Source organism: Epargyreus clarus, unplaced genomic scaffold, assembly GCF_041222505.1.
Source record: "Epargyreus clarus isolate Ecla_fem2 unplaced genomic scaffold, WU_Ecla_fem_2.2 ptg000012l, whole genome shotgun sequence".
NCBI classification, from domain to species: domain Eukaryota; kingdom Metazoa; phylum Arthropoda; class Insecta; order Lepidoptera; family Hesperiidae; genus Epargyreus; species Epargyreus clarus.
The window spans coordinates 1,540,716-1,553,860 of NW_027332220.1; the positions used below are offsets into that span (position 1 = coordinate 1,540,716).

The 13,145-nt window shown below is 35.5% G+C and overlaps 1 protein-coding gene across 6 annotated transcripts in view; it reads left to right on the forward strand.

Annotated features, from left to right (window-relative positions):
* Smr (nuclear receptor corepressor smrter) overlaps nucleotides 1-13,145 on the forward strand; it is a 189,875-nt gene that overhangs the window by 84,970 nt on the left and 91,760 nt on the right. For 4 of the 6 annotated variants that reach the window (XM_073078056.1, XM_073078057.1, XM_073078060.1 and 1 more), the window contains exon 1: nucleotides 8,043-8,316. The exons of 1 other annotated variant lie outside the window; for it this stretch is intronic. In XM_073078056.1, coding sequence (XP_072934157.1) covers nucleotides 8,267-8,316 — 50 coding nt within the window. In that variant the 5' untranslated portion in view covers nucleotides 8,043-8,266. Of the gene's footprint in view, nucleotides 1-8,042; nucleotides 8,317-8,350; nucleotides 8,473-13,145 lie in introns of those variants that run through there. One more of the 6 variants, XM_073078062.1, reaches the window with a different exon arrangement.

Sequence of the window (13,145 nt, forward strand, 5' to 3'; positions counted from 1 at the left end):
CAGACTGAAAGCTTAGTTCGAAAAATTACAAAACCAGAGTTTCTCAAAGCGAAGTACGCCAGTTAATCATAGGGGTGCTCGACAAAATTTATGTAAGAACTAGGCAGCTAATTCGAGCATGCAACTCGCATGATACATGCGGATAAAATAAATCAAATCACCAGGCTCCATTTGCGACAAGAAACAAGCACGCCCATTGAATTATTAATAATACGTATCTATGTTATTTCTTTTAAAATATTTTAAAAATTAAAAGAAAAAAATAGTGTAAAAATTACAGACTATTTTAAATAAAATATGTTTTTTGGAAAATGTACGGGTATAGGGGTCCGTGAGCAATAAGTTTGAGAAGCTCTAAGCTAGCTCGATGTTATGAGTCAGATGTTTCTAGATGCACCTTTCACCGGCGGTCGGTGCGGTCGGCGCATGGTAATTATGTTCTTGTGTAATTTGCACCTTTTTTCCTGCAGCTTCTGGCCTGCGACGGCGGCTCGGTTTACCGCATACTGTAAAATATTGAGCGATGGTTTGGAATCGCTTGGATTACTCTGATATTTAGGCTAGTAACCGGTTTTAATTATCTTTGTAGTCTTATAAGTGAAATAACAAATTTTCACAATATTAAATTTAAATCTTTCATATATTCCGAGATAACTAATTTCTGTTACTGTAGGAAAATCTTGTTTTTCTAATTCTGATCTTTTATTTATTGTCAGATACATGGCACAATGTTTAACACTATATAACATGAAACTCCAAAGTTATGTAATGCTCATGACATACAGTTTACAAATAATACAAGAAATATGCATAAGTATACCTTTTGAAAATTTTTCATATTGCCTTTTTTCCATATCACATGCATTGATTGCTATGATTATTCCTATATTTTCTGCATATAAAGTTTCTTTACTATACGAGCATGACGCTCATAAAATACAAGAAGTATGACTATATGACTACTGTGAGTATGGTTTGAAGTGAGTACATATACGAGTACGTTTATATTAAAGTAGTGGGTACATATTTACTCTGTTCTACAAACATGCACGTTTTAAACAGCATATAAAGAAACTGCGAGCGAGGTCAAAACCATGAAAGCCTACATACGAACTACCTAAGTAGGGTGACCAGGTACACAAATAAAAATGGGGACGGCCAGTTTTGAAACTGTATGTTTTTTAATAAACGATATTCAATTAACCATAATGTATTTGGTCATAAAATAACGAACAAATTGCAAGGATAAAAAAATTGTAAAATGACAATCATGTCCAGCTAAAGTCGGAAGCCTGGCTATCCTGTTCAAATTGTACGCTGTAGTGATAATGACAAAGTTTTATACCTTTAGCAAAATAAATTGGACAAAGATAATTTTCAAAAATATTTAAAATCAAGCGAGCTAGTCCATACCTATGGTTTAGCTTTAGCCGAATAAAGTCGCCTTGCCTAATTCTGAAAATGACGAAAATGTAGCACACATCGTGCTTTGTGGTGACCATTTGGATGTACGAAATTACATGAATTTTATTGTTAGATTACAGTCATCTAATTATTCTTAAGGAAAGGCTTCTATTGCAATTTGAATATAGTATAGTGTAGTATAGTATAGTATAGAATATAGTAGAGTTTAGGGTTTCTCAAAAAATGTGCAATAAGAGCTCTCCTCCAAAGCCGGCGATGCATTGATGACTCCCCTGGTGTTGCAAATGTCCATATACGACGGTGACTACCTTCCATAAGGATCATCTGCAGTATGGTTTAGGTTTAACTATAAAAAATAACCTTCGGATGATAAGACCTCATTCCTTTTTGGAGTTGGTTACAGATGCAGTAGCCGGTCGTTATCAGGTGGACTGCATGCTTGTTTGGTTCCTACTTGAATTTCATGAAAAAATTAGCACACAGTACTAAAATTACAGGCGGTCATCAAAATACGACACCTGCAATACGTATTGTCGTAAAATAATACCCCACTCGCCTTCATTATCATGTTACTGAAATAAATATTTATAATTTTGATATTTAACAAGGTTATTAACTCGTTTTTTGTCCGTTTACTGCAAATGTTCTTATTAAAATATCAATCAATTTGATATTTTATATTAATTTCATCGTTTGTTATAGAAATTACTTAAGTACTATTAAATAAATTACCTCTGTACATAGAAAAGGTATGAATGAAATAAATGTTTTTCACAATTCAACTCTCAGTGAAATGTTATTAATGGAATTTATCACATTAATAATATGTTTTTTTTGTAAGAATAACACAGAGAAAACATACAATGTAGCTGTGTTTACGACTATTTTAAGCTTTTAGACCTTCTTCAAACATTTGATACGTTATTATTGAACGACTTTATCAAGAAATTATAAGTACCTACTTATCTAATGTACATATTTTAACGACCTTATTAGTATATTCATTATAACAAATGATAATTATTAGAAAAGTAACAAGTAACAAATAACGAATGCGAAGTCGCCTCCGGAAAGTTAGTTTCAACTAAAAACAATGTTTTTATTTTGAGAGAGCGTGTGGCGTAACCGGTCGCTCTGAATTGCAAATGGCCGCGTCTGAGCGGCAACGTCGCGCGGGCTGGCAACGCCGCGTGCGTAATTTTATCAAGCAACGATCTTATTTTACTTTATATCTGTTATCAAAATATGTTCGTCGTTTCAGCCCTTTTGTGTTGATACGTGTGTGTGGAAGCGTATAGCGTGGCTTTGTTCGCGTTTTTGGGTTTATTGGGATTACATTTTTGGCAATTTTTAATTATGTCGGTGCCGGTGGTGTAGGGAGTAGCTTAGTTTCTAATTATAAATTGTGCTTATGGTGTTACATTTGCGAAATGTTCGTTGTTTAGATGGGAAAGCACACAATTCTTAATTCTTTGTGAAGGAATACCTACTACTTACTAATAATATAAAAGACTACAATATGTGTTATTTTCCAATAAATATTAATATGACACTCCTAGATTAGTATCTATGATGACACTAATAATGTTTAGGGAAAAAAAATGTAGTAAGAAAGTAATGTTTTGTACGTGAATTTCAAATAGAAATTCAACTCATTTTACATATTTAAAGTGTTCTCGAACCCTGTCCCTTGGCCCTGATTTACGAACTATTTTGGGATGAAATCTGTTTAGTAAATCGATGGATAGTTAAGTATCCGCGAAAAAGAAAGAAAAGGTCACAAGTATACCGATTTTTGTGGGCAACTCTACCGATTTCCTTTATTTTCGTTTGATGACACTGCCAGTTTATCGCCCTATTTATAATATTCGTAGTATACAACACAACTCAGCTATAATTTTATCTTATATATTATATCGGTACATATAATATAGCCGTCGAGTACAACAGTGAAGGGGATTCGCGGTTTATTGAGACGCGCAAGGTTCTGTATCGCGCGAAGTAATCTCCGAAGCCGCACTACCTACGCTTTATGTTCTCTCGGATATTGTCTACCAAAGTTAATATTAAACGTAGGGAATACTGGGGGAATTGTTGCTACTTTTTGATACAATTTTGGGAAAAATTCGTCGCTTTTTTTTTGGAAAATCTTAGTAGCATAGTTACCATATCTTATGGTAAATATCAATGTAAGAGGCATCTGTTATGGACTGAAAATACTGTTGAAGTTCTGACTTAGGTTAGTCACGGCGTAAGTACTACTGAGGACTAAGTTGAAATACCCCGGGTACTCTCTTGAAACTAGAGCACTGGATCGCGTAACACTGTTTTTAGGCAGAAATAGATGTGGCGGTGGTGGTACCGAAGTTTAACCTTATAAGGTGTTACCTAAGTCCTAACCAAACACTTTTTATACGACTGCCAAGGAAGGGTTATGTTTTTGGCGCGTATCTTGTATGTTTGTAAATTTCTGTATTAAATACTTTTTTAACAAACCGTAATAGAAGAAATTTTTGTAAACTTTCGGACTTATTATTTTATTTTTAGTTGTTTTTAACAAGATACTAAACAGTAGTGAAATTTCTATGCACGTAGGTTAGATATCCATAGAAAAATGTAATATCATACAATGTCTGCTGAATAGCAGTTTCATTAAAACAGTGCAAACGGTGAGACCATAATGCCACAGCTAACAAACGTCGTGTTGCTCATCATATTTTTATTTATTCAGCACGTTGATACTGTTGTACATATAATATATTTCACATTTTCGTATTATTATTTTATAATTGGAGCTCACAATAAGGCAGATGGCCTACCTGAGGGAAAGTAGTCACCGTCGCCTATGGACATTTTTGCAACACCAGAGAAGTTGGCAATGCCTCACCAGCTTTAATAGGAGCTCTTTTTACCTCTTGAAGAGCTCCATATGTTTCATTCAATAGATTTTTTTTGCTTTATCCAATATGTACCTTTCATTTAATTTCAGCTTTACAGTTAGGGAAAAGGTTACAAAAGGGACACAATGGGACAGGTCTTTAAAAAAAAAGAGCTGTCCCCGTCCCAACCTACTGACGCCCTTTCATTATGTTCCATCAAAAAATTCAAAAAATATCGAATTATCGTCGAACCCTCAGGAAGGGTGCGTGTAGCGGGGATGGCGAGGGGGAGGGATCAGCTGTTCTATCGTCGAGGGGTTCGCAAGTGGAAGGCATCCCACTTTAGTACACGTTGGGGATGTCGGGGTATGGGGTTGGAGTATTAATGTTTTAGTATTATCGCATTTTAATGTATGTTATTGTGTTAAACTATTAAACGATATTACTTTGTCGGTATCGTAAGGCTTACCTGTACTGCGAAGAAAATAAAATATGGAAAATCTTTTTGTAAAAATATGTATGATTTTCTGGTTGTTAATGTCGTCCTGGTATGTTTACAGTAGTTCTAAATACTTATTGGGTCAATAACAATTAACCAATGAAAAAAAGATAGTAATGCTTTTCATATCCATAGAGTTGGAGACACTAATTGTGAAAATATCAGAGTCGTGCGATTAGTTAGTTTATAAAATTGAACGTGGTTTGGTAATAGTAAAATATGAATTAATCAACCTCAATCATTGAATTTAATAAACTAAGTAAAGTTTATTTTTCTCGCAATTACTAGTTATTCAAATAACTTGCGAAATTTGCTACATTAAGCAAATTATTTGCAAAGAATTTTTGGAAGTAACGAACATTATGGATCGATCGTTAATGCCACCCTAAACCACGTCTGGGGAAGGTTACTAGGCAACCCCCGAGACAATCAATTATATTCAGAAATATGAGCCCACCGTGACGGAAGATATCATGACTGATGTGGCGTGCATCTTAGTATCTCTGATTTCCTGGACGCCTGGTATATTGTTGAACTGGCCTGGCATATGTTTTTAGGTTGGACATTGGAATGACTTTAACTATTTTTGATTATAAGTGTATCAAAATTATGCAAAAATTGTTTTCTAAACATCTTTCAAATGTATTTTTATCGCCCACAAAGTCAAATATGTAAATAATGGATTTAGTTCAGTGTGTTCCTGTATCTTTGTGTGTTCCTGACACCACAAGGAATCATATTTATAGAAAGCTTGAGAATCAATTTGTTTCTTACTTTTTCTTGTGGCAATAAAAATTAAGAGTTATAACAAAACCTTGTCGGAATCATTAGAATGTTGTTTCGCTAAAGGTGAATTGCAAATAATAACTTTTTAATCACCCATAGCTCTTATAACCAATTCTCTCGTCTGTTCTCAGTATTTTTATAATGGTTATACCTATTGTGTAAGATGTATTGTGTAAATTTTAATGATTGTGAAAGGATATATTATATTTTTGAAAATCTTTCTGAGCGTTTTAACACTAGTAATAAGGGTAGAATATATTCCATTTCCACGTCAGATTGTCCTGTTTCGCTCTTCGTGATTTGGCAAGTAAGACCATCAACGTACTTTTATTTCTCTGCCTGGCACGGATTTTAGCTCAGAATGAGTAAGAGAGTGGTTTATGCTGCAGCCAAGTGCTGTAGTAGTCTAATTTTATTATTTTTTGAGAATTCCATGTAGAAATCTTGGGTATGATTCATATTTAGTAATAGTTTAATTCATTTTTACTACGCATACTATTTGAGTAATGGGAAAGAACTGGAAAGTAAAAAAATCAGCATTCGTCATTTATTTAATATAGAATTGCATTTGGGACGAAAAGGGTTTGTTCTCCTACACTATGCTACGGTTAGAAAGCGATCGGTTCGACACGAGATAAATTGAGTTTTGTAACTAACAAGATTTGAAGACAAACAAAATTTCAAGTAGGTATGCGATGATTAAATCTGGCAACCGAGTTACATACATCGTACAAACAAACATTCAGTAATCTAATTAATGTGTTGTTTATCAAAAATCAAAATTTACGACGATATATACAAATGCGAACTCAAGTCATAATGAAGGACTAAAATGTAGTAAAAAAACATCTAAAACCTTTACTAGCTAGCATTCAGCCATTCGCTGGCAAAACCTCCGGGTTTACTTGAAAATCGTTTTCTCTCCCAAGTCCTGGCCCGTTATAAATAGCCATACGCATCCCCTCTCCCTCCTCCCCCGCCCTCCGGAACGTTTAGTCGGCGGCGGACCTCCGTCGAGTATGCACGCGTCCTTTGTTGATGACATTCGCATGAATGCTATCGAAATAAATTACGATGATAGGAGATTTTTTGTCAAATACAACAGAAATTATTTAATGAGCAATTACACCATATATTTTACGTAGAATAAGCTGCTAAATTGTTACATAAAAAAGAAATATTGTAAAATGTATGAAAAAAACATCTGAAAATATTACGTTGTCACAAATATCATTGCTTATGTTGATTTATTATAACATTTTGTTACTTATTTACTTTGAAACATAATCATCAATTTTATATAATTAAAATGTCATTTATAAAAGTCCTAAGACTAAGGGGTCTTCAATTCTATATCACATGTTATATTTTATCAGGTTGATTACGTTTACTTATGTGTATAAGTATTATCATTCCTTACTAAGCCTGGGGTGTGGCGTGATTATTATCACGTTTTTCTTTTTTTTGAATTATAAGAAATAGCTCACATTTTGGTAAATTTTTGTTCCTACAGAATCTATAATTGGTAGTGACATGATTTTTTCCTGAAAATAGTCAATGCAATAATTTTACAAATGTTTAGATGTGCAAAATAAAATTAACTATTGTAACAGTTTGTTCCACTCCGAGATCTACGAGTATAGTTAAAACATAAAAGTCTTTTTCTTTTAGAGAAATCTTATATTCCCAAAAGTTTCCTAAAATTTAAATTTCATTATAGTAAGTTAAAATTATTATGAAAGTTAATAGAAAGTCATTTTAATCACTTTAGTTTCAGTAACAACCCAATTCATTTCAAAGTTTTCATTGATTATAACAAATATTTTTAAAAATTGGTCACTTTTGCTTACTTACTAATGTTTTTTTTTACTTATCTAATTATATGTAATAATATAATTTACTGCTACGATTATGTATTCATTTTCTATTTAAATTCACCTTATTTAAATTCTTTATACTAAAAAGTATATTGACTTAAATACCAAAGTGATCTTCACTACTAGGCCAAACTACTTTAATGTCAAGAGGCAGCTCATTCACAAATTTTAATGGTAGTATTTCTCTCTGTTTCAGGTATTGAAGTAAACGTGATTTAATAGCATTATTTATATGGGTAAGACTTCAGATCTTATATCATCGACATTTCATTTCACTGCTATCTTATTCCTGCCATACACTGGAATGTGCTGTTGAGGTCCGCCTGTTGTCGCTATTCTGCTCACTTGCATTACCTTGTATCATTTCTTCCACGCATATCACGAGGTAACGTTCGCTCGTATCGACACTCGATACTCGCTCAAGTTTCGCAACAGTTACAAGTGGCAGAGGCGCGCCCAACTCGGCGGACGGTCACGGTACGACTGCCGCGAGGTTCATTCAACAGGCTGAGAGGATGTGGGCGGGGCGTGCGGGACGCGACGGCATTGGGCGAGCGGTTGGCGCGCAGCGATGGCCGCCGCCGCATTCGGCCAATGAGCGGCACGCGGACCGAACGCGCGTCCGTCCGGCCACCGGCGCGACGTTGCCAGCTCAACAGAAAAAAATACCAGATTCGACCTTCTTAGGACCCCCGGTTTTTTTTTGTTTGGCCGCGTTATCATTCGGGAGCCGGGTTCCTGAACCGTGCGTGTGATGGTGTACGTTCTCAGGTGATTCTGTTCGTGTAGTGCTTAGTGTAATGGTGTGGTCGGCGCCTTCAGGGGAGGTCCTCATAGACATCGTTTCAAGGTACCGGATTTCGGTTGTTTTATGTCTGACGTGGCCCGTTCAGTGCTAGCCGACTGTCACCGTGTCAGACGCCTAGAATTATCATAGTTTTAAGTGATCGTCCCGAGACGCGAGCTACATGTAAGCAGTTTAAGAATAGTTCCACTTTTACTGTTGGTGAGTGAATTCATAGTTGAATGCACTTATTGATCTACTTGGATGTAGGTCGTCGGGTTAGCTAGTAGGTATTACGGTAGCTAGCAGGCAACCACGTGGGTTTCTAATAATAGTGTCTTGTAGGTATACTTTTGGACGTTAGCTATAACCTGATTAGTATTCGAGTTGAGACAACAAGTAGTAAGAGGTACCTACTACCTACTTACAGGTAGGTAATGTATTGAATTAATTCTACTTATAATAACTCTAAACAATAGGTATGTGATAGTACGGAAGTCTATCTGTAGGACTGTTGATGTCACCAGCAACATGATTACCTGTATACAACACTACATGAGATATAATATCTTTTCTTTAATCAACTTGGTCTCATATCGATGATTAATTAGAGTAACACTGTTAGCTGAGGACGTTTACACATATGTTGCTACCATGAGAACTAAGTTGGGACTTAGGTATACACAGGAATTCGTGCCTTGTGTCAAAAACAGATGAGCAGCCCATTTGCAATAGCAGCATTACTATCCTACTAATTTGTGCCTATCTCTACTTTGAGAAGTTAGTAGAACTCCACCACCATAAAGGTACCTCCGACTATCACCACTATCAACTATTTCTGACAGCAGTTATTTGGCCTTGATGATGTTGCTCTAACTTCTACCTTTTATCATGTGTATTGTTTCTTAGTTCTCTAGTGTAGCAACGCGTCCATGATTATCTTTAGATAGGATTTCTATACTATCTTCAGTAGGTCGTCATACATACATTCGTTAATAAGTAGTTTGGATCACGTGAACTCTATGTCTATTTACTAAGTTTGTTATATAAATAAACTAAAGGGCCTAAAACTATTTATAAAGGTAGTAAATACTCAAAGCCTGACTTCATACCTATTCAACAGTCTTTCGAAATCCATTGGGTACATATTCATTTCTTTGACTATGTGTGACGTGACCTGGTAATGGTATATTGGTAGCAGAAGTAACATTTAGCAGGAAAGCTGTTGCGTATATCCAGGGTTCTAGCCTAGACATAAGTCCTTAATCATCCACGACATCCACGCGAAGAGACAGCGATGCTCAAAGTACACCTTATTAAAAACAAACACTAGTATTTACTTTTTAATGACTAAATACCTACATCGTTAACATACCGACACACGCAATCACATGAGTGAGTCATGTGGCTTGACTCATGTGAAAATTTGGTATAAATCCATTATGCTTGCACGTAGGCTTATCAGAGAAGTCTTAAATAAATTTTGAGTCAAAGGTGTTGATGAGACTAATTCGATTGCACTATTACAAGATAACATATGTAATATTAAACTAAACATAATTATTATTGTAATACCTATATACCTATGGCCTCCATATAGAATTACAGTCTCAGTTGAAGTCACTTAGATTGGCACTTTTGAAGATTTAGATTACACACTTTGTTCAAGTGTTTTTGTCAACTTCGCCCTTCGGTAAAACACAGTGCCTATACTGCGTCTAAATATAAGACAGAAAAGTGCATCGTAAGACTGTAACAACACCACTGCTTTTAGACTTCCTCCTTAACATAGCTAATTGTATGCCATTAATTGTATGTTTATATATTCTAGACTTATAACACAGTTAAAGACTAACCCAAGAAGCTCTGTGACATAGTAACGTCACATAAGTCACTTTGGTAAACAAATTTCAGTAAAAAATGTAAACTTTACTAGGTGCCTGGTCAGAAACAAGAAATATTGTTTATGATAGACCACAATGGCCAATCCTCCATGCAGGTAATAGTACCTACGTCCTTTCTGTTTTACTGCTATGAACTCTATCACGACTTTATCAATCAAGACATGAATATAATGTCAGCCCAGCCGGGAATTGAACCCGTAACTTTCAGACCACTGCGTCATCTATATCCCCTACTATTGGTATTATAATACTGCTATGAATTCTTAATTACCAGCCTTAGCAAGCCAGCTTGATTCCAAACGTTCCATCTTAGTCAGCAATGGGAAAACACCTTTACAATTATACCCCCAGATGCCTATTTGAGATTGTAAACTCATATGACTTACAATTACTACTTACAACACAACAAAACTACTTATTACTACCACTAATATACCTACACGATAATTACAACTCAGTCTACATATCAATGCAATAATAGGTATTGTGAATAACTAATTTAATCTTATGTAACTGACATAATACGTACATAGACACGGTGTACGTGTGTGCTAAGTAAACAATTATACCTATCTCTATGTTACTCATACATTTATCATACACAGGAAAACAATTGTATTTGTTGTAGTGGGTGTAATAAAGTAGTGGTTCTGAGTAATGTAACAAAGTAGGAAATTTACTGATTTTATGTTTGTACATAGCTAGACGTTCACCTGATATGAAGTTGCCATTTGCAACTTAACGTAACGTAGAAGAAGACAGTAATCAGTCCTTGAGGCTATGTTCTCAATAAGGTTCACTATTTTCTCAGTAAATCAGTTACTGAGTAAATAGAATTAATATAAAAATAACCATCCTGACTAAAGAGGTTACCCGTGCCCAGCTGTAGGATAGTAATGGGTTGACAACGACATCGTGTATGGTGTAACTATACATAGATAAGTATAGATATCTCACCGCCTTGTAATTGAAGGAAGCTATTAAATGGCTGAATGTTTTCTCATCACATCTTCCATTGTCATGTTGTAATTTACCTGGAACAATGCCAACATGTGCAGTTGAGTGGTGCAAAAACAACACGAATTCGAAAAAAAAAGTGCGGAGAAATATCGTTCATTCAAAAACTACATTTTTTAATTTTTCAAACACTAAAATAGACAACAGCGACAATTTAAATTGTCAAAACAGGTTACATTTTCTTGTTAGGAGTGAGTAATCTTTACTAAGCTATGGACGTATATTCTATTAAACCATTTGGCTCCGAGTTAGAGTGGTCCAGAAAATCTGGACATGTCCCAGTTCCCAATAGGACATGGTCACAGTACTTCAGTATCTGCCATTTCGTAAAACGCATATCATAGTTCTTTTAGGTTATCGCGATGATATCTCGCTATCTTATCGTGCAGCACAGATTCATGATATCAGTGTATCTACATACCGATTTCTATTTCTGTTTCATATGTTGAAATGATTTCGCAGGATTTTTTGGGTAATGGAAGCAGCGAGGGATCTTGAAGTTCTCCTTAAGTGGTTGCTGCTACTTAAGAAGTTGGGCAAATAGTATAGAGGTTTTTAAGTAGCAACGTATTTGCCGATCTCAGATAGGTCTACAAGTCGTTTTTGTGTTTGATTGCAGTGGTCTATGAGAGCAGCAGATACCATTTACTAGATGGATTGCATGCTCCTCTACTTTTGCTAGTTCAATATCATAATACAAAGCTTATTCTTTGCAATGCAGCAATGTTCATGTAGCTTAAGAAACCGTCAAACAAAAAATCCATAATAGGTTGAATTTAAGTATAACTCAGGAAATACCTACAACAGCACTCTTGTGTAGGTTTATCTTACTGTCTACAACGCGAATATGCGGGACTAAGTGTCCTTTATTATTATCAATATACATAACCACTATAAACTTGAGTAACCACTATGTAGTAACTACGTAGTATTTACAGGCACAACGCCTTTGTGTAGGGCGCACCTGCCACACCTCGTCCGCCTCACTCGGGGACTGCTAGAGAATAGAGATGTGCCGAGTCAGGTCTACTCGAGTACTTACATAAACTCGCATACTCGAGTACCAATAGTGATACTCGAGTACCAGTAATACTCGAATACTGACGATACTCGTACACTACAACTACTACTCGTACAAGTAATAAAATTGTTTAATTTTGTGTAGTGAGTGGCGTTTTTTTTTTTTTTGCTCTTCCGTGCTATTGGACTGTATGTTGTGCAAAGTACTCGAGTACTTTGTGAATACTTTGGACTCGAGTACTGACTCGATTCTTTTTTATATGAGTACTAAAGTACTCGAATACCAAAAATGGCCGACTCGGCACATCGTTACTAGAGAATGCCGGACTTCGTCTCCGCCCACGGTTCTCATTTAAAACTAAGTAGTGCAACTTCTAAGAAAAATACATTAGCATAGACTTATAGAGAAAAGAAAATACGGCGAGAGTAGGTATTTTGAGTTCAGCCTAGCGTAACACTGAAATGGCTACTTCCTGTACATAGATTGTAGATACTTATTGCGTATTTATTGAAAATGTCCGTATTTTACAATTATATTGTAGAAATAGTCCGGCCATGTGTACTATCATCCATGACGTGGTACCAATTGGTAATGAGTTGTTCCGAAATGTAAATAAAAAAACTTCAATCATCCCGAATGTGACGAACTGTGCAAAGCGGGATGAAAGTTTTTATGTGAAAATCTCGACAATGTCCATTATGTAGCCAATGTATATGTATATCTAAGGAAAAATACAACTTCAAAATGACGTAAATACATGCGTCTCTGACCTCCACTGACCTCCAGTTTCACAAGACAGGGAAATCATCTAAAAGCAGAATCGGTTTCAAAATATAATAACAAGCCCTGAATCTTTCGTCCTCATTTGTAAAAGGCACTCACGGGTGTAGGACGTAAGCCTACGAGATTCCGTAGATATCGTATAGATAATTAATCATAGATAGATAAGTTGG